The 26,739-nt window shown below is 39.8% G+C and overlaps 1 protein-coding gene across 2 annotated transcripts; it reads right to left on the reverse strand.

The window, feature by feature from the left end:
- Positions 1 to 719: 719 nt before the first annotated feature.
- On the reverse strand, positions 720 to 24,994 carry DLAT (dihydrolipoamide S-acetyltransferase). 2 transcript variants are annotated; one of them, XM_007172955.2, is made up of 14 exons: positions 24,635 to 24,994; positions 24,101 to 24,202; positions 23,196 to 23,320; positions 22,897 to 23,050; positions 20,274 to 20,400; positions 18,228 to 18,415; positions 17,014 to 17,167; positions 11,564 to 11,631; positions 10,260 to 10,352; positions 9,791 to 9,898; positions 9,121 to 9,236; positions 4,246 to 4,408; positions 3,109 to 3,245; positions 720 to 2,570 (listed from the first exon to the last, which is right to left on the reverse strand). In XM_007172955.2, the coding sequence occupies exons 1-14, from the start codon at positions 24,911 to 24,913 to the stop codon at positions 2,441 to 2,443; spliced, it is 1,944 nt and encodes a 647-aa protein (XP_007173017.1). In that variant the 5' UTR covers positions 24,914 to 24,994; the 3' UTR covers positions 720 to 2,440. The 2 variants fall into 2 exon arrangements, with proteins under 2 accessions (XP_007173017.1, XP_057408085.1); XM_057552102.1 differs by lacking the exons at positions 24,101 to 24,202; positions 24,635 to 24,994 and adding an exon at positions 24,009 to 24,038.
- Between the last annotated feature and the right edge of the window lie 1,745 nt (positions 24,995 to 26,739).

A 26,739-nucleotide genomic window follows, 5' to 3' on the forward strand; every position in this document is an offset into this window, starting at 1 on the left:
ACCTCCCCCTCCCTACAAAAAGCAAAACTTTGTCCAGGAAGAGCATTAACTAATAATGAACTGTGGAGTAGTTTAAATTTGAATCTTACCAAGATTTTTCTTCTTCAAAACTGAAAACTTTGAGATGGACATGAATTAGCCTTGATTTAGGTACCAGATTTTTCTGTAAACTTGGCGTTAGAGGTCAGTAATCAGCAGTGATTATTTTCCCATGTATTCCAGAGTTCACGCATTACTGGGTGATGAGTATTCCTTACAGCACATTCCTATTATCTCTCGCACTGGTCAACTCCTCTTGTAGACCATGCCTTGGGATATTTTAACTTCACTCACAAACCTCAGGAATGGAGTAAAGTACCTAACAGAGCCAGACCACACTTCCATCTTGCTATGTGCCACCCCCCCAACAAGAGAGCTCCTTGAGCCTAAAGCATTAGATTATATGCTCCTAAACTCAGTCCTTATTTTACCAATTCTGTAAACTCAAAATATATCTGTATTAAGAGCTTACCATGTACACAGCTGTTCCTGGTCTTAAATAATCTAATGTGAAAAATAATTACCCACAGATCAAAAATATTAGACCAGACACATTGAAAACATATAGTTTCATTTTTAAACAATCTAATTTGAACCAAAGCACTATTTCTAACTTTTGTTCGTTCAGTTCCGGTAAGAAAAATAGACTGAATCCAGATTTAGATTATAGCTCAGATTAATTTTTAACTCAAGAACAATTTTTATTAGAATGCAACTTTTTATTTTTCTCTCAAGGGAACAATAGAGCCATAAACATTAGCAAAGAATGAGTTATCTTTGAAGTTTCATGTATTTGAACCAGATATGGCTCATACTGGTGATGGTCCCTTGTCGTAAGTTTGTTCCTTCTGCATAATCTTCAGTTCAAGCTAAAATTACTAATTACTGAAAAATCAGATTAATGTATTGAATTGTTTTCATAATAATACAGCAAGGAAAATATCTCTGGAATATATGGAGTGTCACTTGTGCACCATGAAATAATGAACATTTAGAAATAGATTCAACATTGAAAGACCTAAATTTCAGGGAACAGCTCCATATATTACAATTCCAAATATTTATTAAAACACATCAATTCAATAGAAAGTCTAGAATTGTGATGTTTCTAATTCATTTTTATTATCCTGAATATCACCACCATCCACCCCCCCCAAAGAAAGGCAAATCGTAACCAAATGGGAAAAAAATATTTAGGCTGATAAGGTAGCAAACAACCTAAATAATTTTTTTCTCTCCGATAGGATTTTAGGGCTTTCTTATTTTACACGAGACAACACTGGGGTGGAAAAACACAGAACGCTTTTCTTGTACACATTTAACATTTTTTCACTTTATCCAAGTAGAACTAACCACTTCGTTTTGGTCATCATCTTTTATCACTCCAAACTGTTCACCAGAGTATCTCTCCCCTCTTCTTTTCAGACAGAACCTGGTGATAAATGGACTTTGGCACGTATCTCACTAGGAAACATAGTTTACATATGCACACTTAATTCCACAGTTACTTGATATAGTGTTTCAAAGTTATTTAAGTAATAAATCCTGGTAATTAAGTTCATTTGCAAGTAACCACCAGTTAATTTTGGAGGAAAAATTCTACTTTCACAACTTCACTCTGCTAAATTCTATAAGCATATTCTTTTATTTGGAGGTAATTATAGAATTCTGCTCTCAGAATGATACATTTAAATTGTTTAAATAGATACCCACACAAATTCTCACTTATACCAAGTAGCTGGCTCATATTTATATCTTCATCTCAAGAGGGGAAAACAACCATTTCTGAATTCATAGAAAAATAAACAAAGAACAGCTGGTTGAACAGTTCCAAGAAAATGTTGACTTTTAAAATTTCACTTATTTTCCTTGAAGTTCTCTATGCTTCCCATCCATGATAAACCAAGATTACGTAACAGAAAATTTTAAATTAGGTTTATGTTCCAAAATCAAGCTTCAATTCAAACCCTTTCTCCAAGAGAACTAATTTTCCCGACTTCTTCTCTTTTTCTCAAATCTAAACAAAACATTTGAGGTAATTAAATTTCAAAACCTCAAGATCTCATCAAGGTTACTTTTATGTGCCTGTCTCAATAGGGAACCACAATTCTACTTCTACATTTCCCAGTGGAAGTCCTTATCACCAAAGGGCTAAGCCACATGCCCCTTGACTAGGAGTATACAGCTTAAAATTTGGTATTGATTAAATGTGCACAATATCTGGATGTAATTGGCATTTTAAAAAATTCAGTAATGCCCATTACAAATAACTTATCTGGACAGACTCAAAAGTAACTGGTTAACCTTAAAATAAAAAGAGAACCACCGTTTAATAACGTGTTTGTATCTTGGTAAGAATGAACCAGTGTGACCTGGGAAAGTCTAGAAATTCTTGGGTTAACTATAACAACATGGTGATAGGTTTTTCCAGGTACTTTCTAAACTCAGCAAGCCACTGGGCTCCAACTGCTCCATCCACAACCCGATGATCACAACTGAGTGTAACAGACATCATGCTAGCCACATCAAATCTAGAAAAAGATAAAAACATTATTAGGATTTCTGAAAGCAATCACTAGATTTTAGCTAGTAACCAGCCCAAATGCCAACACCTAACTTATAATCCCAACCAGGTAACATTATTTTCCACCTATTCTTCATGGGCTGTACACCTCTAGCTCAAATTAACAGTTTGAAGAAACAGACCAAACAGCCATCTAGAGGATACAGGTCCGCAAACAACAGCCCTCAGACCAAATCCCACAGGTTTACTGGAATACATTTATGTATTGCCTATGCCTGCTTTTACACCACAATGGCAGAGTATTTGCAATAGCCACCGTACGACCCAGAAAGCATAAAATAATTTACTAACTGGCTCTCTAAGAAAAAAGTATGCTGACCCCTGACCTAGAGTTAACAAGACTTCCCATCTCAAACAGTAAAATAAGAAGAGTTGTTGCCTGAAGCTCCAATATGCCATGCCAATAATTATAAAAACTGAGACTCAAAAACAGGTATATTGTAATGCAAGTGAGTTTACAACTCCCTCTCCATTTTGGCACTTACCCTTTTTCATTATCTGCTGGAACCAGTCTATCCTCTGAAGCACCAATTGCCAAAATACATGCTTGAGGTGGGTTAATAATAGCAGAAAAATTCTTAATTCCAAACATTCCTAAATTTGAGATCGTAAAAGTGCCACCCTAAAGAAAAAAAGATTAAAAACAGATCATGGTAACTGCTTGTCAACATAAATTAGAAAAAAATGACAAATGTTTTGTGAAAAGACCTTAAGATAATATTTTACTTTAAGGACTCTCAGCAACATGGATTGGACCTAGAGATTATCATACCAAGTGAAGTAAGTTAGAGAAAGACAAAAACCATATGATATCACTTATATGCGGAATCTAAATTATGACACAAATGAACTTCTATACGAAACATAAATAAGACTCACAGACAGGGAGAACAGACTTGTGGTTGTCAAGCGGGGAGAGAGGGTGGGGGAGGGATGGATTGGGAGTTTGGGATTAGTAGATGCAAACTATTATATATAGAATGGATAAACAACAAGGTCCTACTGTATAGCACAGGGAACTATATTCAATATCCTGTGATAAACCATAATGGAAAAGAATATGGAAAAGAATGTATATACATGTATAACTGAATCATTCTGCTGTACAGTAGAAATTAACACAACACTGTAAATCAACTATACTTCAATAAAATGAATTTAGAAAAAGGATTCAACTACCACGAAAAAAAAAAGGAAAATGGTAAATATATGAGGTGATGGATATGTTAATTAGCTTGTCATGATCACTTCACAGTGTATACATATATCAAAACATCAAGTTGTACACCTTAAATATTACAATTCTTATTTGCTAATTATACATAAATAAAGCTGAAAGGAAAAAAGGAATGAATGGAATACACTTTACTGAAAACATACAACTATAGCAATATGAACAAAAGTCAGTTGTGTGGCATTTGCACACTACTTGAAAATGGGTTATCTTCAGCTTTTGATAGGTTACTCAATTTTTCTTTATTTTCAAGACCTTGTGTCAGTGAGAACACAAGGCAGAATCAAAAGGTGGAAAATGCAATAGAAACATAATGCCAAATTTTAAAATAACATAATTCATTAAAATAACATCATAACATTCAGAAGATAAATAATTAATACCTTACCTGGAACTCATGTGGCTGTAGTTTACCCTCTCGTGCTTTGGTTGCTAAAGAAACAACATCATTAGCAATGGTTTCCAGTCCTTTTATGTGTGCATTAAATACAATAGGTGTGATGAGTCCTGCAGGGGTACTGACTGCAACACTGATATCAACAACGTGATTTCTATTTAAAAAGAAAAAAGTAAACCTCAATAATCATCAACAATGTTTAATTAAGAGTTTGTTTTAGGTTACCCAAGAATAGTGCTATTTACTTCAGTTTGTGCTACTTTTCAGCCAGGGAGAGCTCTTTCCTGGTTTTTAAATTTTGCTGTGGCCTCTCTTAAACCTGCACTTTTAAAAAAATGAATGAGAGATGTGTCAGTAGGTTGGTCTCACACGTACTTGCTAACTACCCCTCATCTGCCTTGACTAACACCATGGGTACAGGTGGGGAAAAAAAGGTTCAGCATCCAGTGAGAATTAAAAAGAACTCCTTAGATTTTGAAAAGAAATGGATTGGCTGGAGCTGAGTCTGCAAGCAGAGCTTGAGCAGACACACGGAAGAGTGAAGGGTAAGGACTGCATGGTGGGAGAAAGAGAAGTACTCATGTGGTAGGGTGGTGGTGCTGTCTCAAAACATAAAAGTAGGATTCCTGTCTCGGCCTTAGCGCCATCTTCGGAGAAACCTCCACGCCATGAAAGCGAAGTGGAGGAAGAAGCGAATGCGCAGGCTGAAGCGCAAAAGAAGAAAGATGAAGCAGAGGTCCAAGTAAACTTGTACACCCATGGAAGCCACAGGAGCAGAAACAAGGGAAGCCAGAGGACAGGGACGCTGGTACAAATTGTTGGACTGCTTGCCTACTGTCTAGAACTTGTCTCAGTGGATCTGGAACATCGATGGCCATTCTGATCACCTTGACCGCCTTTGAGAGACCCACCTTGCTCGTATCAAAACAGTCCCTTTTGGTCCTTTGCCCTGGACCTTTGACATACTGGACTAGTTCTATTCTCAGTTGTGGCTGAATGTAACATGTAACAATAAATCATCTCTTTTGCTGTCTTAGCTGAAGAAAAAAAAAAAAAAAAAAGTAGGATTCCTAATCCTTTCTACGCCATGGGGCGCATTTGCATTTGGGTCCCTTCTCAGAATATATTTTTTAAACACAGAAAACAAAATACTCAAATTATCAGAAAAACTTCCCCCAAAACAAACTATATTGAAATTCAGTTATCAAACTATTCAAAAAACAAAATTGTGATATATGCGCTTCTGTATTAACTCAATAATCTTGCAGCAGGTCTAATTATGGCTATACTTTTGAAGTAGTGATAAGAAAAAAATATATTTTAAGACATCTGCAATAACTACAATGTGATATGAAAATAACTTGATTTTATTTGGTCATCAGCACAAGTACTATTAATACCTCTTCGATTTGTTCTTTATATTTATAATGGGAGGAAATGCTAAATTTCAGTTAAAGGTTAGTAGAAAAGAATGACTTCCCCCCCCCCCAACCAAGTTCCCAAACTCCTGAATTGTATCAGAGTCTCCTTAGGGGTTGTCTGTGTAAGGGCCCCTGCTAAAGTGCTCTGCAATAAAGAAAAAGTTAACAAATGTTGGTGAGGATATGGAGAAAAGGGAACCATTGTATACTGTTGGTGAGAATGTATCAACAAATTGGTGCAACCACTGTGGAAAAAGAGTATGGAAGTTCCTTAGAAAACTAAAAATAGAACTACTATATGATCCAGCAATTCCAATCCTGGGAATATATCTGGAAAAAATGAACATACTAATTAAAGACATGGATGAAGGGACTTCCCTAGGAGTCCAGTGGTTAAGACTCCGCACTTCCACTGCAGGGGGCTCGGGGTGGATCCCTGGTTGGGGAAGATCCTACATGCGTGGCCAAAAAAAAGACATGGAAGCAACCCAAGTGCCCACACACACACATGAATATTACTCAGCCATAAAAAAGAATGAAATTCTGCCATCTGCAGCCATGTGGACAGACCTAGAGAATATTATGCTTAGTGAAATAAATCAAAGAAAGACAAATACTGTGTATCTTATATGCGGAATGTAAAAAATAATACAAATGGATGCACATGCAAAACAGAAACAAACTCACAGATACAGAAAACAAACCAGTGGTTACCAAAGGATAGAGGGAAGGGGGGAGTGACAAATTAGGGGTATGGCATTAACAGATACAAACTACCATGTATAAAATAGATAATCAACAAAGATATATTGTATAGCACAGGGAATTATAGCCATTATCTTGTAATAAATTATAATGGAGTATAATCTGCAAAAATACTGAATCACTATGCCATACACCTAAAACTAATATAATATTGTAAATCAACTATAATTCAATTTAAAAAAAAAAGAAAAAGTTAAAACTTCACATGAAGGAAGAACTCCAGCTCTTTGGAGATTATGGGGACCATACCCCGCAGTGTGCCCAAGCTGACCAGAGGCAGCAGGCTTCTGTCACTTGCAAACACAGGGACCTGCTCTAATAATACAGTGTGTGACGCTTAGCAACTACCGTAGCTGGGCTCTGGCCAAGGTATCACACAGCAAACACTGCTTTCTTAATTAAATTATCCTGTTATTACAATATTATTTGTTCAATAATCTTCCTCCTAAGAGAGTAGGGATGGTGTTTCCTATCTTGTTCACCACTAAATCCAGCAAACAGTATATGTTCAATAAATATCTGTTGAATAGCTGTATGAACAAATTGAAGGGCATTTGGTAAGGATTAATAAATAATTCATAGAACTTGCCCTACAATGTCCATCCTTTCATCTAAGTAGTGTTTCCTTCAGATATTCCTAAAAGATTAAACATAAATTTACCCTATGACCCAGCAATTCCACTCCAAGGAGTCTACCCAAGAGAAATGAAAACATATGTGCACACAAAGAATTGTCCTCAAATTTTCATAACCGTGCTCTAAAAGATATGTCTATGTCTTAATCCCAGAATCTATTAATGTGACCTTATTTAGTAAAAAGGTCTTTGCAGATGTAATTAGGCTCTTGAGATGAGATCACCCTAGATTATCTGGGTGGGCCCTAAATCCAATGCCAAGTGTCCTTGTAAGAGACAGAGAGAAGACATGGACACATGAAGGCCATGCGAAGTTGGAGCTGTGCAGCCACAAGCCAAGGTATGCCTGGAGCCGCCAGAACTGGAGAAAGCAAGCAAGAGTCCACCAGAGAGCCTGTGGAGGGAGCAGAGTCCTGCCGACACCTTGATTTCACACTTCTGACCTTCAGAACTAGGAGAGAATAAATTTTTGTTAAGCCACAAATTTTGTGGTAATTTGTCATGGCAGCTCTAGAAAGCTAATATAATCTCTGAAAAATAGTAAGACCCTCAGATGTTCTCTAAGAGTGGGGTGACCAAGGAAAAAATTAGAATCAGTAAACCACTTTTCAGTCTTGTGAAACACGTTTAGAGTCCTCTTGGGGAGTTTCAGAAAGATTTCATGATGAGTAATTTAAAAATTAGCCCATCTTAGGCAATCATTAAAATCAGGTTGGTATTCATGGTATACTATACTTCCTTAGTCATAAACAATTTTTCATAGTCATAAAGATATTAACACTGAATACTGATTTGTCCAAAATTTGTGCTACAATCAATTTGGTAGGATGATGGGTTGTGTGTGTGTGTGTGTGTTTGTAGAGAGGGTAGAACAAAGCTAAATCTTAACCTTCTTTAATAGGAAGTCAGTTGATAAAGTAAATGAAATGAAAAATTTATGAAAGGCAACAGAAAAATGTTGTTTAGAAATAGGAAAGTATGGGGCTTCCCTGGTGGCGCAGTGGTTGAGAATCTGCCTGCTAATGCAGGGGACACAGGTTCGAGCCCTGGTCTGGGAAGATCCCACATGCCACGGAGCAACTGGGCCCGTGAGCCACAATTACTGAGCCTGCGCGTCTGGAGCCTGTGCTCCGCAACAAGAGAGGCCGCGATGGTGAGAGGCCCGCGCACCGCGATGAAGAGTGGCCCCCGCTCACCGCAACTAGAGAAAGCCCTTGCACAGAAACGAAGACTCAACACAGTCATAAATAAATAAATAAATAAAAGGGGAAAAAAAAAAAAAAAAAGAAATAGGAAAGTAAATACCAAAAGAAATAACAGTTTAAAGGCTGTGTTTGCCTCTTGGGAGTGGACCTCAGATTAAAGGTTGAGCAGGTCACTGTAAGCCATGAATTAATATTCTAATGTACATACTATTATTGTAAAAAAAATAAATTAGTAATATAAAAGCATCTACATAGTAGAAAAAACCTAGGCTGAGTCAGAATCCTGGTTCCAACCACAGTTCTGCTACTTACGAACATATTAACTCAGGGAGTAACTCAACTTACTGAGCCTCAGTTCCTTCATCTAGAAAATGTGTGTAAAACCACCTAACTCATAACGTGGTCATGAGGATTAAATGAGACAACATGTGAAAGACACCAAGAGCACCATGCCAGTCACATGCTACCATAATATTAACAAATACTGTTTTTTTGGTTTTGTTTTCAATTTTGCTCCCACTAAAGTTTAGCAGAACTCATTGGTGAACAAAACCATTTCAATCCTGCTTTGTGAGAGTCATTATCAACTTAATTATACATATCTGTACACTTATCTCCCTTTCCTGAACTCATACAAAGAACCTGTAGTCTTTACTAACTAAATTCATGATCTCAGAAATAGCTTTATGTTGTTTTCAAATTGTCTTGCCTGTGGAAGTCATCTCCCCCTCTATATTCTGCTTCTCCTTACTCCCTATACTCCAAGTTATACATGAGACAGCACACAAAAAACTGCTGATGGAGATATATATATACCTTCCCCAGAAGTGTTATACTTACTGTCTTATAACTGTGTCCAGCCAAGAAGAATTTGCTTCAGGAACTTTTAAACATGACAAAGCTGAAGCTTTTATAATGAAGTCATTGACAGAAATTTTGCTTCTCCCTTCTAACATCTGCAAAGACAAGAAACCATTGTAGTTTCTTAAATTCTCTTCTCAAAGACTGAAACTATATAATCTTGAGAAGGTGGGAGGGGGTGGATATACAGATGTCCTAAAGTGGAAAGGATGAAAAGAAACCAAAAGTTGTTTTTTTTCATCTATTTTAATGTAGACCATTACACCTGTACGTTTCCTGCTAAGCACTGCTTTAGCTGCATCCCGTAAGTTACTAAGTAGGTGCTTGGTACTTAACTATAAACACAAAGTAAACACACTGTTTCTTATCTACCAGAAGAGACTCCAGTAGTCTCATAGGATCATAGTGACTATGTTAGGCTAAAATGGATCCATGGCAAAGTCGACTTTAATCATAAGCTTTAATCAAGGGTTAGAAAATGAAAATTCTCCAGGATATTCTCTGTAAGTTAAAATTAAGATGACATCCATTTTTCCATTACCAATTGGCATTTGTAACAAAATACAATATATGGGCAAAAATGTAAATATTCAGTGAGGGAAAACAAGATTTTTAGAATTTATAAAGGTGGAATTTCCAGACCTTTTACCTTATTAAGTTCCTTCCGTACCAACAAAACTTCTCCCATATTTACATCAATAGAAAGGTAATAATGAGGTATGGTTTGCTTAGATTGCATTAACCGCTGTGCAATAACCTGAAATCAAAGAGATTCAAAAATCAATTATCTTGAGTTGAAATGAGACCTCAGCTCATTCAGGGCTCTGTTTGCCCCTTTACCCTGCTCCCTGGTAATGCTTACCTCAAGCATTATTAGAACTGGAAGATGGAGGACTGCACCACACTTAGCCCCTTCCAACAGTACTTAATCAGAACACAGTGTTTGTGTATCCCAAGAATTCTATTGGCCAAACCAAACACCTATTAAATGAATCACCTAAGGTTCCCAATTTTAAAAAAGTCTCTTCTTAGTGTTTCAAACTATGGATGCAACTGAACAATCAGAGTAAAGATGCCCCCAACAGCTTTGGGGCGAAAAGTTATGGTAATACTCTTACTCGGCGAATGTTGCTGACTGGGATATCTGTGAAGACACCTGTAGGAACCGGCGCCACTCCCGGACTCGGGGGAGACACAGCAGCTGCTGGAGTCTAGAAGGAGGTGAAAAAGTTCTTAGTCTTAGCATAAGCAACTGTGAACAACTGTTAGTGACTCTTTTACAGGTGGCAAAGTGCAAATTAAACGGTTTATAGAAAAACAGCTATTTCTACCCCAAGGGAGCAAAAGGGACTCCAATTTGGACTGTGCTTGTTTAAGAGTTTTGTTTCTAATTTTCATACTTAGAATCGGATAATCATGTTTTAAATGTCATTTTTCTATGACTAGTTTATATCAAAATAATTTTGTTTTCACAAAACTTTCTTCAAGAAAAGCAATCAAAGCATTCCTAAATTGAAAAGATTAAGAGATAAATACAAAGAAAGTAATGTATTTTCCTGAATAGTGTTAAGAAAAAACAATGACAGGGGCTTCCCTGGTGGCGCAGTGGTTAAGAATCCGCCTGTCAATGCAGGGGACACGGGTTCGAGCCCTGGTCTGGGAAGATCCCACATGCCGTGGAGCAACTAAGCCCGTGCACCACAACTACTGAGCCTGCGCTCTAGAGCCCGTGAGCCACAACTACTGAGCCCACGAGCCACAACTACTGAGCCCGCACGCCCTAGAGCCCATGGTCTGCAACAAGAGAAGCCACAGCAAGAGAAGCTCGTGCACTGCAACGAAGAGTAGCCCCTGCTCACAACAACTAGAGAAAGCCCGCGCGCAGCAACAAAGACCCAACACAACCAAAAATAGATAAATAAATAAATTTATTTTTTAAAAAACAATGACAAATCTTTTATTTTAAAGCAAACATCTAAATAACTAAATCATTTTCCTTACTTATAGTTGATTATTTTAGCGCCTTTACTGATCAAACGGCGTTGGCTATGTGGATTTAATCCCCCTGTGGACTAATTAACCACATAAAACTCAAACGCTAGCCAACCAACTTGCAAGCATGCTTTAAAAAATAGGGCCTGAATAAGATGACAAGTTAGGAAAAATTTAGTATCACTACTCAAAAAAAACCAAAAACAACTTGGAGTGGATTTCAATGTAGTATATCATCTTTGCTTTTGTGTATGAATAACAGCACATTCATATGTACATATTGCTAGCCAGTGAAATTAGACAAAAGAAAACACAGTTCTGATTAAGCTACTTCACTCATAAATAATGTATGCAAGGGTCTAACAGGCTGCACAAAGCACTCTGCAGGGACAAACTGCAACCAAAATTTAAGAAGCGAAATATAACTCACAGGAGCAGCTTTAGTAGGCACAAAGGAGTCGACGTCCTTCTTGATGATTCTGCCATCTGGTCCCGTCCCTGGAGGAGACACAGAAATACCACACACATGAGAGCGTACCGCTAATTCCTCAAGGAGATCAGCACTGTGATCCTGAAGTGCAAGTTCCTAGAGGTTCTCTACCAAAGACCCTCGAAAGGGGCCACTGCCTTAATTATGCCCTTTAAACTTTTCCCTAAAAATACCACCTTTTGTTGCCCTCCTCTCCGTTAGCTCCAAAACACCCTTTCTGAAACCCTGGAATAGATCTCATTTGGGTTCTACATTCATATGCTCATAAAGAACTCCCTTGCTACAGAGTTGACAGATATGATAACAATTATTTTGGACAAATCAGGCAAGTCAATTGTTTTTACCCTGAAATAGCATGAATAACTCTCAAATGCAATGATCTCATCTTTAGAACCATTCATTCTACATGTGGTCTCCATTATTCACAGCTTTCTCACAGTAGCCAAGGCACTATACTGGCTTGTGTTAGAAATTATGAAGGAAAAAGGTGCCAAGTTACACATGAAGAAAGATCTTCAAAGTTCCCTCAACAGGCTTAATTTTACTTTCATTCAATTTCTTTCCTCCTCCCATGCACAACCTCTTAGGTTTAACATTACACCTAAGTAGATAATCCTGAACCTTAACTCTAAGGAGATTCAGAATTTAGTTATTAAAAATACCTTTTACACTGGCCCACTTCTAGAAAATATTTGGTCAAATTGATTCATCTTCCCCCAAGGCAGACTTTTAAAAGGATTCTCGTTGTGTGCGGTTCGTCCCAACTCCTTTCCTTCATTATGAAAACTGAGTAGGCTAGGATTGTGTTTATCCTCACCAGGAGCTCTAGAACAGAGGCAGCAGTATGCCTATTAGATTCCCTTCCTTATAAAAGACAGAAACCATAACCTCCCCTTACAATCAAGGCTGATCTGGACACTGCAGCCCCTCAAGATGAGGAAACTGCAGTACCACCGGCCTTATACTAAGCTTCATCCACCTATAAGAATTTCCTGACTATTAGGAGTTAGCTGAAATCTTTGAAATTCTTTTGTCTCTCTCCCTAAGAAGGCACAACAGACCATCATAAAGCGATATGGTATAAAGGGAAGAACACTAGACTAGGAGTGAAAAACATAGGGTTGTTGTCAAACATAAACTAGACAGATGACTGTAGTCACTTAATCTCATCTGGTCTTTAGTCTCATCTGTAGGACAGATTATCATACCAGCCCCTACTCATGGGAATGCTGTGAGGATAAAATGGGACAGTGATGAGAAAATGCTCTGCATCAAAGAAATATAAACCATAATATGGGTAGCTCTGAGACAAATCAAACTCTGAACATCAGGGTTTAGGCTTTCAGAACAGTTTCTCCCCAAATGATTACATTTTGGTCAAATTTGGTAAGCAATCTGTTCCTGGGGGAAAGGGGTAGGGGTGGGGACTGGAGATTGAGTTCAATAACCAATGGCCGATGATACAATCAACGATGCCTATAAAAATAATAATTGACCCCTATAAAAATAAAACTCTTGAACAACAAGATTCGGAGAGCTTCCAGGTTGGTGAACACATTAATGTGCCAAGGGCGGTGGTGCTCCCAGAGAGGCACGGAAGCTCAGCACCAACCCCCACTCCCCACTTTGTCTCATGCATCTCTTCTATTTGACTGTTCTGAGTTGTATCCTTTATAATAAACAGGCAATAGTAAATAATGTGCTTTCCTGAGTTCTGAGAGTCATTCTAGTGAATTATCAAACCCGAGGAGGGGGTCTTGGGAATTCCTGGTTTACAGCCAGTGCGTCAGAAGTATGGGTGATCCTCAGGACTGGCATCTCAAGTGGGGGCAGACTTGTGGGACTGAGCCTTTAAACCTGTGGCGTCTCGGAACTTCCCTGGCGGCGCAGTGCTTAAGAATCCGCCTGCCAGTGCAGGGGACATGGGTTCAAGCCCTGGTCCGGGAAGATCCCACATGCCACAGAGCAACTAAGCCCGTGTGCACAACTACTGAGCCTGCGCTCTAGAGCCCACAAGCCACAACTACTGAGCCCACGTGCCTAGAGCCCGTGCTCCGCAACAAGAGAAGCCACCGCAATGAGAAGCCTGAGCACCGCAACAAAGAGTGACCCCCGCTCACCACAACTAGAGAAAGCCCACGCGCAGCAACGAAGACCCAACGCAGCCAAAAATAAATAATTAAAAAAAAACCAAAACCAAAAACCTGTGGAGTCTGATGTTAACTCTGGAGAGTTAGTGTCAGAATAGGCTTGAATTGTTGGATACCCACGTGGTGTAGAGAATTGATTGCTGGTGTGGAAAAAAAATTACATTTAGTGTCAAAGGTGGTGTCATAAAACACCAACCACTGATCCTCTCAGCTCACTTATTTCAGACCACTCACTTCCCCTAATGCAAAATTTCTTCCACTCCAGTAATTCCTCTGCTCTCATCATGTTGTCAGCCTCCTGTCTTCACGTCCTCCTTACCCAGCCTACACTCTCTATGGATCACTGTTATAATCACTCCCTGGTCAAACTCTAAAACATATGCCTTCTCAGTGCCAGCACCAGAGTAGCTTAATATTGCCGGGGGAAAAAAGTACACACCTAGCTGAATGACTGTACTATAAATTCAGAGGCACAAACCTAAAACAGACACACAAAACTACCCAGAAATTAATTGTTTCCCTTGAATTCACTTTCCCTGTCTCTGAGAACACTATTTCACAATCTCTCTAACCTCAGACCTCCCCACACTAACTCTCCAGCAGATCCCCTCACCTTATACTTTTTTTTTTTTTTTGGCCATGTGCGGGATCTCAGTTCCCCAGCCAGGATTGAACCCGGGCCACAGCAGTGAAAGCGCCGAATCCTAACCACCGGACCACCAGGGAACCACCCCCTCCCTTTATATGTTATTGATCAAATAGCAGCCCAGAGAGGTACTCTCCTCATCTGCTACCACCAAACCTATAAACCTACCCCATATTCTCTTCTCTCCTATAAAGGTAGACAAACTGTCCTAATTCCTACCCCAAACCAATCCCATCCCCTCTTACATTCTCAAAAACTTTGTACCTTGCCAAATTATTCTGCTCTTTCTCCTTTTCTACATCATCAATTTATCCCTTTCTATTAGACCACTGGTTCTCAACCAGGGCAATTTTGCCCCCAAGGGGGCATCTGGCAATGTTTGAAAATATTTTTGGTTGTCCCAAGTGGGGTATGCTACTACCATGTAGCAGGTAAAAGCCAAGGATGTTGCTAAACATGCTACAATGCACAGGACACCAGCTGCCACCCTGCCAACAAAGAATTACCTGGTCAAAAATGTCCACAGTGCCACAGCTGAGAAACTCTACACTAGACCTGTTCTACTATCACTCATTTTCAAAAGCTCTCTCTTGAGCCCATATGCTCCCAAAAGCTACATTTCTATTTTTATGCCTTCCTTCACAGCCAATGTTCTTGAATAAGTTGTCCACAGTGTTATCTCCACTTCTTCATCCACTTTTCTTTTTTCAACCTGTCCAGACCAGCGTCCACTGCACATTTCTTCTGAAGTTGCTGTTGTCGAGTCCCCATATCCAATCCTTGACTAAGTTCTGTTGATTCTATGGCAGAAGTGTATGTTGAAGCATACCTCATCAAAAAGACCTTCTCCAACCACCCTGGAGACTCCAAAAGCAGTCATGAGTACACATATATTCACCCTGTTACTCACTAGTATATCACTTGGTTTACTTCTTTCTTAGCATTCAAATCATCTTATTTAATAAGTTATTATCATCATAGCTAATACCTACATATGCTTTCTATGTCCAGGCACTGCTTATTAACTTATTTAATCCCAACAAGCTATAAGATATTATTTTCATATACAAATGAAGAAACTGAGACACAAAAGGTAACACACCTAGTGTTCGACAGAGCTGGGTTTTAAATCCAAGCATTCCAGCTCCAAAGCCAGTACTCTTAACTACTATGCTATAACCCCCTGCCCATTTAATTCTTTATTGTTGGTAATATGAGCATCTGAAACTGAAATCTTGTCTGTCTTATGAACAAGTGTTGGATACATAGACAATACTCAATGAATATTTGTCTAAATAAATGAATCACTTAACTCTAACTGCAAGATAAGAATATTGAGATTTTTCCACTTAAATCTCTCCTAAGGCAGTCAGTATTGCTAAATAATAAATGGTCCTTGTTTACTTGTCTAAATTCTTCAGATATAATTATTAACCTAGTCCCTCCTCCCCTTAAAATGTATTCCAATTTAAATTGCTGTCCCTGATTCTAATCACATGTACATAAAGAATGGCAATACACTAGTGAAATAATATTAGGGTGAAAAAAGGGTCTTCCAATATTACAAGAATCCTCTGAAGTAAAACAGCGATAACATTCTATTCTTGTGTCTTTGGGGATTGGCTTGCTTTCTAACCATAAAAACAATAGATTGCAGACAGATGATAACCACCGATGAGTGCCCACAGCTGGACAATAAAAAAATGGGAAATGATAATTCTTACTTCAATAAATGCTATGCAAATTAAATCTGGTAATTAAAAGACTAGCACATAGTATTAGCCATCAAACCATGTTCCAGGAATAGTAATTTCCCTCCTTTTCCAAAGTATATTAATTACCTTACATTAAATTTTAGCTTAAAACATTTAAATGCCAGACAATAATAGTAATAATGTGAACAAAACTAATATGTATTGAGTACTTATTACATTCTAGATACTGTTCTAAGCACTTCACTTGTTTTAATGTAAACTATTATCTAGTTTTACAGATGGAAAAACAGATGGATTAAGTAATTCAGCAAAAGACATATTACACAGAAAATGATAAAGCCAGGATTAAACCCTAGATGGTCTGATTCAAGACCCCATGCTCTTATCACTAAGCTACACTGTCTCTCTGGGGAGGAAAAGATAGGTAAGACATTTTCCTTTGCCCTCAAGGGGCGTTAGTTCAGTTTTATATGAATTTTATTATTTTAAGTCACTTCAAATCACCCCAACTTCATGTTTTGTTTTGTGTATTGCTACATTCAATCAGCCTAGCACTAATACAGATTTCTTATTATATAATCAAGTACCATAACCCAACTCTGCTGAACAAACACATCATACTTTCACCAACAATTAAGCAGTTCCCGTTAACAGAGAAGGAAAAAAAGCTATCTAAATTATATAGGTAGATCTTAGACAGACTAAACAAAGCACAGTAAATTTTCCTACTCTGTGGTGGCACCAAAGGAGATATTTCCCTCCCTCATCCTTCCCCTGACTATCGCAGATAAGACGACTATATATAGTTGTACTCTCTGGTCCTAAGGAAGAAACTCAACTAAATTTTAGTAAAACCCCACTCCATAGAAACAGAATTACCTTTTACTTGTGTAAGGTCAATCCCTTTCTCTGTTGCCAACTTCTTTGCAAGAGGGCTAACAAACAACCTTCCCTTTGGTCCAGCAGGAGTAGCTGGGCGGGTGGCTGAAGGTGCAGGGGCTACAGGTTGAGGAGTTGGAGGAACAGGGGCTGCCTTTTGAAAAAAGTTACAGATTGTTAATTCACCACCGCAAAGATTGGTCTGAAAGATTTAAGAGTTTATAGTTTATTAAGTCAAACCTATTTTAATTAAATAACTTTCTTTTTTCCAAATATCAAATGCACATTTTTCCTGCTTAACCAACATAATACAGCAATACGAATAGAATAACATAATTTTATGTCAAAGACAGAACAAAGTCAAATTCTCTAACTCCATGATTAACAAAGACAGGCATGGAATTTAATTTTGGGGACCAGTATATAACATCCTTACAGCCTTTCTTCACTTTAATCTCTTGTCCCTTCTTTATTCTCATCCTCTTATATCACCTACATGGCTTTTGTTTTTACTTAACCTAATTCCAAAATAATAAATTATTCTGGAAGGTTCCATGTTGAAACACATTAAAAAATAAACCACTACAACTACTTGCCAGCTCCCCATAAATGTATGGCAGTCAGAAATCAAGTTTTCTCTGACAGAACTGTGTACCTAGTCTAACCTCACATGATTCTACACCTGTAGAAGCTTCATTATAGTGTTACTGATGCCTGGAATTCATACAAACTCATGTTATAGGTATATAGTATACAGTGCATAGAGACAGACTAAATTCTATGCAAAATAAGCCGTTTACATGAAGGTTCCAATGTATTACAAATATAAGCTTGACCTACTATATGTTAATACCAAGAGGATTGACAATGACAAAAACTACAAATTCTACAGAAAATGGGTGACAAAGCATTACCTTCCATATATATTTATATATATCTACACCTAAAGCAGAAAAAGAACATGTCACCTCAGCTTTGTTCTCGGCAGGACTCAAGACACCAGGAAAAAAAAAAGCTATACGAATCAAACTATTGACCATTATGTGAATGGTGCAGTGCCACACGCTGTGTAGGTCTCCGCAAATGTTAACTATCTCCCTCCTTATTCATAGAATCTTAGAGCTGGAAGGAACCTAGAATATCATCTACTTTAATCCCTTAATTTAGAGATGAATAAGGTTTAAGTGTTCCCTCAATTCTAGAAGCATACCTACCGGGGATGGGGTAGGTGGTGGTGCTGGTGGTTTTAAATCAGTTACTTCAGTTGGCCAATAGTCAGCAAATGCTGGTATATCTGCCTCTTTTTCTACAATGATACAGAGTGGGGTTCCTAGAGGGACATCTCTTGTACCTTCAGGGATCAGGATTTTTGCTAGGTAACCTTCTTCCTGTGCTTCAAAACCTTAAATAGAAAGAAAAAACCATTATGGAACTTAAAGGACTCCACTATCCTAGCAAACTCAAAGCACAGTTTTAAGTAAAAGGTTCTTCTTCAAAGTAGCTATATAACCTTTTGCAAGCTATTTAACCTCTCTGTGTCTCAGCTTCTTTACCTACACAATGGCGATGACAATAGCACCTACCTCACGGGGATATTACAAAAATTAAGTGAATATTTTCCAAGTACTTAGAAACAGTACCTGGCACAAAGTAAATACTAAATAAATATCTGTTAAATAAAACTACAAGAGATTACACAGTGGTTAGTTCTGCACGTTTTCTTTAAAACATCCCCAGGGGCAGCCCCTTGCAGCCCCACAAGACTCCAAGATGGCATTGGTTGTACTGCTAAAGATCAGAACCACATGGTTAAATTAAAAGAGCTACTATAGTTGATAGTGACATGGGATTACACCCCTAAAAGCATCTTTGGAACTTTTTGAAGAGGTCACACTTGGTATTACATCAACTATTTCATTATGAAGAAATACAGCATAACTACAGATTCTGTGGTGTTGACAACTTTCTTCAGCTACTGCTTTTCTTTTCTTTTTTTGGCCACACAGCTTGCGGGATCTTAGTTCCCCCACTAGGGATTGAACTCAGGCCCTCGGGAGTGAAAGCATGGAGTCCTAACCACTGGACCGCCAGGGAATTCCCAGCTAGTGCTTTTCTTACAAGGAACTCAAATATGAAGAGTTCCAAAAGTAAAACTAAAAGAACCCATTGGAGAGGACAACTTTTGCCTTCCAGATCTTGGCTTTCTGTGGTGTTGTGCCTCTCCCTGACAAACACATCTTTGATGAATCCTTCCATATCCCAGTTGAGAATTAATATCCAATACAAGACATATATAAAAAGAAAAGACATCCAAGGCCACAACAGAGTTTAAAGAGTCTGACCAAGGTAATACTTCTCTAGTGACCAGAGTCTCTAGAATACTACTCTCTACAGCAACATTGGTATTCAAGTTAAAATGCAAAGCAGATCTATTTTTGCCAGGGTTTTTTTGTTTGTTTCTCTCTTTTTAACAAACAGAATCCTTTCTTCTAATAAAATCTTATGGGAGGAAGCACAATATGCAGAAAGGTAAAAAGGAGTTGTCCTGGTGGAAGTTGGGGAGCGGGCAGGGAACAGTAGTGTGCTGCTCCTTAAGTTCTCCTTTGCCCCAACGTGCCATCAAGGAATCACAGGGTTTGAAGAACGAAATCTGAAAACAACCACTGCAGAGGATGCCCAGAATCTCCTACTGCATCTCTGAGAACTGGACAGGAAATACATTTATCTACAAATATCTACACATGGTATGACAAATATGATTATCTATATGGGTTTTGTTCTAAGCATAAAAATAAATCAGAGAGGGAATAAAAGGAAATGTGATATGGTATCTGAACAGGTAATATATACATTCCATCACTCATTCTCAAACTATGAAAACAATCTAAGCCCTGCTTTCAAGTCTTCCCTCAAAGTCATCTGAAATTCTTTGGTATTTTCCTGCCTTTGATGTTATTTTCTCCTGTTTCTTCTTTTTTCCCCCTTGCCCAGTTTAGACAATGATAAGGCTAATAAATAAGCAAACTCTGGCCTAAAAATAATCCCTAAGCTGACATATCCTTGATTCAGTAAGACTACAGTATGGTACTGACAAATCCAACTATGCACACTTTTGTTATGAAATATTCTGTTCCAGGAAATGAATCCCAAGAATTAAAATTTTTCATGTTATCACTCACTCATTATAGGATAGGACGGCAATCCTCTTCCCTCATTGGAAAACTCAGTGCCTCAACCATTAAGAGCTGAAGAAATCTCACCTATAGTGGCCTTGTCAGTCTCTATCTCTGCCAATAAATCTCCTTCACTTAGCTTCTCACCCACTTTTTTTTCCCATCTCTGAACTGTGCCCATAGTCATGGTGGGAGAGAGGGCAGGAAGAACCACCTGTAGAAACAAACACATATTTTATTACTGTGTAAAATACTAGGAAGCTGTGGACACAGTGGAACTCAGGCCAGCAAACAGTTTTATGGAATGATAGTGACTGTGACCATCCAAATTCCCATGCCCCCACAGCAGCAAAAGCCCACTGCCTCAAGTGTCCCTACACGTGAATCTTTCAAATCTCAAGCTTTTATAGTACCAGCGATACTCTGACCCACCTTCGAAATACTTTTCCACCCTCCAAACGTAAAAACAATGTGCAGATGGGAAAGAGTTCTTTCTAGACAGTTAAAATTAATTCCTCAATAAATATCTAAGCACAGAACATCTTTTCGTCTTTCTTAACACTTAGATTAAGCTGCAGCTTTTCATTTTCACAGAACGACCTTAGTCCAGACTTTCCACTAAAATTTTACTGTGCGCTGTACTGGCATCTATCTCTTCACTCAGGGGAAACTGAATTTCTCCCAAACTTCCCAGATACTTTTTCAAGATAAAAAAAACTCATATTAAGAACTGTTTGGGATTTCCCTGGCGGTCCGGTGGTTAAGATTCTGCACTCCCGATGCAGGGGGCATGGGTTCGATCCCCTGGTCGGGGAACTAAGATCCCACATGCCACATGGTGCGGCAAAAAAATGAATGAATGAATGAATGAATGAACAAATGAACGAACTGCTCTTACAATAGTCACTTCCACCCCAGTAAAATCTAAACATCAGATTGGCTGATCTAAATTTAAAATTGCTTTCTTATTTATATGGCTTGTATGTCCACTGAATTTGGATGCTTACTCATTATGGGTTTTGTTTGCTATCTTTTAGCTTTTTTTAATCTAATTAACAACAGGATTATGCTGAGAGAAAAATCATTTCAATTGATGATGTCTCAGGAAGGTGAGGGGGGGAGTAAAACAAAGCTTAGAACTCTAATTAGAAAATTTTAAAAATGTTTTTCTTGGTCAGAATTATCTATCTTATCTATCTACCTACTTACCTAACTACCTACACCAGGTCTTAGTTGCGGCACTCGGGACCTTCGTAGCCGCATGCGGGATCTTCATTACGATATGCAGAATCTTTTTTTAGTTCCCCGACCAGGGATCGAACCCAGGCCCTCTGCATTGGGAGCGTGGAGTCTTAACCACTGGACCACTAGGGAAGTCCCTCATCTTCATCTACTTCTTAAAAATTAGTGGATCCAATAATCTCTATACTGTATCTTAAAGGATAATTAAGATGGAACCCTAAAACTTTCACAAAAAGCCAAAGACATAAATTATAGAGAAATGTACTGTCTTGTGTAGTGAGACAGAATTTGCTGAACAGGATGAGATAAATGCGTGAACTGACCACCAGGCAAAACTTTATAATGAGTGAATGTTAATAAAAGACCATGGAGGACTTCCCTGGTGGCGCAGTGGTTAAGAATCCGCCTGCCAATGCAGGGGACACGGGTTCAAGCCCTGTTCTGGGAAGATCCCACATGCTGCGGAGCCACTAAGCCCGTGCGCCACAACTACTGAATCTGTGCTCTAGACCCCCGCGAGCCACAACTACTGAGTCCATGTGCCACAACTACTGAAGCCTGCGCACTCTAGGGCCCGCAACAAGAGAAGCCACCACAATGAGAAACCTGCACACCGCAACGAAGAGTAGCCCCCCCTCGCTGCAACTAGAGAAAGCCCGTGCACAGCAACAAAGACCCGATGCAGCCAAAAATAAATAAATAAATAAATTTATAAAAAAAAAAAGACCATGGAATAGAATATGATGTCCAAAGGAGAAAATTATTCTTACACAAAAATTTCTACAAATAAACTAAGTGAAGGAAAGTTCTAGTCTTAATCCTTTAGAAAAAGTGCAGCTGGCTTTTATCCATTTCCAGTATCTGAAACACAAATATACATGGGATAATCTTAATATCTAATAAACTAATTAGTTTCTTAGAAACTGATTTAGTTAATAGAATCAACAGTGACTATATTTACCACCTTCAGCTTTGTTGCAATGTTATTATATATGTCTATTTGACACTTATTCTTTATTTTAGTTCAGTCTTTTATTAATACTACTGGACTACTTCACTTAACTCTTAGAAAATAGAATACCACATGTCAAGGAAAAACACCAACTGGGAACTTTCATTCAACAGACAGTACCTGGGGCCTACTAAAAACTCTATTTACACAGGGAGTAGTGTAAGTACAAATCATCCTCAAAATCCAACAAAATGTTCTTGAATGAGAAGTACCAAACATTATCCTACCTGCTACACTGAGGCTGTGAAAGGTTAAAAGAACTAGCCAAGTTCACACACCTGGAAATAACCACCAGGAATGAAAGTTGTCAATTTTCATGTTTAAACCTCTATTTACGTTCAAATGACAAAAACTAGCCATATTTAATGCCAGTTCCCAGGATGTGAGAGCCACCTATGAAAAATAATGAATGAATAATAAATCTTCTAGAGCAAACACCCAGAGGCTGAGCCTCACCTGCATGTGGGGAGGATACGAGCTACCGGGAGCCTGAGCGGGAGGTGCAGGTGACGGAGCCGCGGCAGCAGGGGCTGGTGCTGGGGCTGCTTGTGGGGTAGGTGCTGCGGAAGAGTCCAGTGTATAGTTTTTAAAGGCCTCAATATCTTCAGGCCTAAGGAAGAGAAAGAATGCATAGGTATAAGGGGGTTATAAAGCAGATTCAGTAGTCTTAGAAGCCTTTAACTAACTTCGCAATTCTGGATTAAAATACTCCACTTGAGCACCTAAGTTCCACAGATTGCCATGGTACTACTCACTTTTCAACTGTGATACAGATGATTGCTCCGATTGGAACATCTCTGGTACCTTCAGCAACAAGTATCTTTGCCATGTAACACTCCTCCAGGCTCTCAAATCCAACAGTAGCTTTATCAGTTTCAACCTTTTAACACAAAAGCAGGAGCTTAGACTTCTGCTGCCAGTATGAAGTTTATTAGCTTGTGTCTAAAATCGTACAAAGTGCAGTAAGTCAGAAAGAAAAAGAAAAATACCACATGATATCACTTATATGTGGCATCTAAAATATGACACAAATGAACTTATCTACAGAACGGAAACGAACTCACAGACATAGAGAACAGACTTGTCGCTGTGGGGCGGGAGGGGAATGGAGTGGGAGTTCGGGCTTAGCAGGTGCAAACTATTACATAGAATGGATAACAACAAGGTCCAACAAGGAAACTTTATTCAGTATCCCGTGATAAACCATAATGGAAAAGAATATTATTTTAAAAATGTATATATAACTGAATCATTTTGCTGTACAGCAGAAATTAACACAACATTGTAAATCAACTATACTTCAATTTAGAAAAATCATACAGTTCAACAGCCATGTGAAAATAAAGCCTCTATCACAGGTTTGAAAGAATCACTATTAAAAATATCTTAGCTAAAAATCAGTTTGGCTAGCTGCTGCTAACTTAGCTAACCAATCTTCTCTAATATCAAGTTGTAAAAAACATCTAAGTTTCTTAAGCAAAAGGGATAACTACCCACTCAGAAAGTTAATGCTCAGTTTAGCTAAGCCGGTCCCTTCTAACTCATTTCCATATTTTAAAACAACTTACCTCTGCAATTAATTCACCCTCATTGATTTTTTCCCCTCAGTTTAGCTAAGCCGGTCCCTTCTAATTCATTTCCATATTTTAAAACAACTTACCTCTGCAATTAATTCACCCTCATTGATTTTTTCCCCTTCCTTTTTCTCCCAGCGGGCTATGGTGCCTGCCTGCATTGTGGGGGAAAGAGAGGGCAATGGAACCTGGAGAAGACAAAGGAGAAATACGAAATTTACAAAGAGCTACCTAACTCTCATTCTGGTTTAGCGCTTCACTCAATTCACTACAATTTAACGCAGAGAGTTTGAGTCCCAACACACAGTGGGCACTGGGGATATAAAGGGGGTTCCTGCCACCAGAAGCTCTCCACCAGAAGGACAGGCTTCCTGCTCCACAGGCCTGCGTGGGTCTCACAGCATGTACTCAGTAGACGTTCCACATACCGCCCCAGGCTTGGCGCTCTTCAATGGAATAGGTCAGGAGAAGGAAGCTCAAGAGTTACAGCAAAGCTGGGTAATGGAGAAGGGACACTGACACACAGTATACTGGGAGGGGGATGGAGGATCACTGAGGCCTCCGAGGAAGGATCCCATGAAGGACAACGGGGTCCCGCGAAGGACAGGTCTGGGGCTCACCTTCTGATGCGGGGGGAGGCTATACCAGCGGCGCCTAGGAGATCCCCAAAGCTGCAGCAAGACGCGATTCCGCGGTGTGGCCCACGAGCTGGGGCTCCAGCCGCAGACTGCCCGGACCCTGCCATACCCTGTGGTCCTGCTGATGCAACGAGCCGGAGCCGAGCCAGCCTGCGGGGTCACGCACCGAGCTCCCGGCTCCTCCCGCAAGGCCGTCCACCGAGCCCCAAATCCTGCCCTTGGGGCTGCATTCCGGGCCTGTCGCGCACAGACGCGCCACATACTGCCACTGACCCCACACCCCCAAACCAGCGCCGTCTCCGAAGTGACCTCTCCAAGAGCAGCGCGGCGTTGCCGTCAGCCGCACCGCGCGGTCGCAAGTTGTCGTAAAACGGGCTCCAAAGATTCGCCTCACACCTTCCGTGGACCAGAAACGTGTAGAACGTACGGTCTTCCTCCTGGGAGTTGGGATAAAGGGTGGCCCAGGGCGGCTACTGTGGAGCCACGAGTGGCAGGGGCGTTCCAGCGGAGCTTCCGCAGGCCGAGTCTGGGAGAATTAGACGTGGAGAGGAGTGGCAGGTGGTGGGCTCGCAGTGGTGGCCGCATCTCAGGGGAGGACTTCACCTAAGCTTCACCTAAGCTGTGTAGGGCACGGTCGAAAGGGAGGGGCATAAAAAGGTGGCGAGAGCGGGGCTGATAGAGGCAGAGTGGTCTGAGGTGGGCTGAGGGGCGTGGCCCCGCTTTGAGGAAAGAATGGGAAGGGTCTCGAGGACCAGCCGGGCGCGGAGAGCCTGCGGCCGAGGGGCGGGTCTAGGCGCTCTAGCCTGCGGCCGAGGGGCGGCGGAGAACTGCCAGAGGGGGCATCACTGTGCTCGCCGGATGCGCCCGCAGCCTCAGCGGACCCAACCGCCGCCAGGTTTGGGGCCTCGCTCCGCGCAGGCTGTACTGGGTTACAAAGATTTAATTTCAGGTTTGTAGCCCAACAGGAAACCGTGGTGAACAGGTTTTCCAGCCAAATGATGTGAAGGGCAGGCGAATGGAAGATATATTCCCACATTCTAGAGTACTGTAGCAGGATTAAGCATATTCTCTGTATGAAGCTACAAGTTTACAAAACAGATTTCTGTTTATAATTTGTCATGTAATCCCTTCTACCTACATTTGTTAGGTACCCTTCTGTGTAGGGTTATGCTATAATTAGAAAATGTCTCGGGGCTTCCCTGGTGGCGGAGTGGTTGAGAATCTGCCTGCCAATGCAGGGGACACAGGTTCGAGCCCTGGTCTGGGAAGATCCCACATGCCGCGGAGCAACTAGGCCCGTGAGCCACAACTACTGAGCCTGCGCGTCTGGAGCCTGTGCTCCGCAACAAGAGAGGCCGCGATAGTGAGAGGCCCGCGCACCGCGATGAAGAGTGGCCCCCACTTGCCACAACTAGAGAAAGCCCTCGCACAGAAACGAAGACCCAACACAGCCATAAATAAATAAATAAATAGATAGATAGATAGATAGATAGATAAATAATCTCATTTCTCAGCTGAGTGTGGCATTAAACTGGAAGGAAGCACGTGCTATATTTATATACCTAAATCCCCAGTGTACATCAAGAACACAAGAAATAAGAAAAACCAACATTTGAAAACATGTTCAACTTTGCTGGTAATTAAACATTTGGAAAAAGAAGGCAGCCAGAAGGCACTATATCATACCTACTTAAACTGGAAACTTTAAAAAGTCTAACATCTCAGTATTAATGAGATTGAAGAGAAAGAGATGCATTCGTCGGGAGGTTGTTTTTAGAGATGGCAGGATAGTAGGGAAAAAGAACCAGGGAAAAAATGTTTGCACATTTCCCCCAAATCCTATTCTAGTATCCTTAAGGCATCCAAAACAAGGTTAAAAAAAAAAAGTTTTAATATCTTCATGACAGAAAAAGAATTGGAAAAATGTTAACTATCCAAAAATGAGGAAAAGATTAAGCAGGCATGGCTGTCTGGCAGAATAATATGCAGGGAGTACAACTGAGAAACAAAATTCCCAGATTAAATGGAAAGGCACATTTGAAATACTAAGAGTAGAGAGACTTCCCTGGCGGTCCAGTGGTTAAGAC

Source organism: Balaenoptera acutorostrata, chromosome 9 (assembly GCF_949987535.1).
Source record: "Balaenoptera acutorostrata chromosome 9, mBalAcu1.1, whole genome shotgun sequence".
NCBI classification, from domain to species: domain Eukaryota; kingdom Metazoa; phylum Chordata; class Mammalia; order Artiodactyla; family Balaenopteridae; genus Balaenoptera; species Balaenoptera acutorostrata.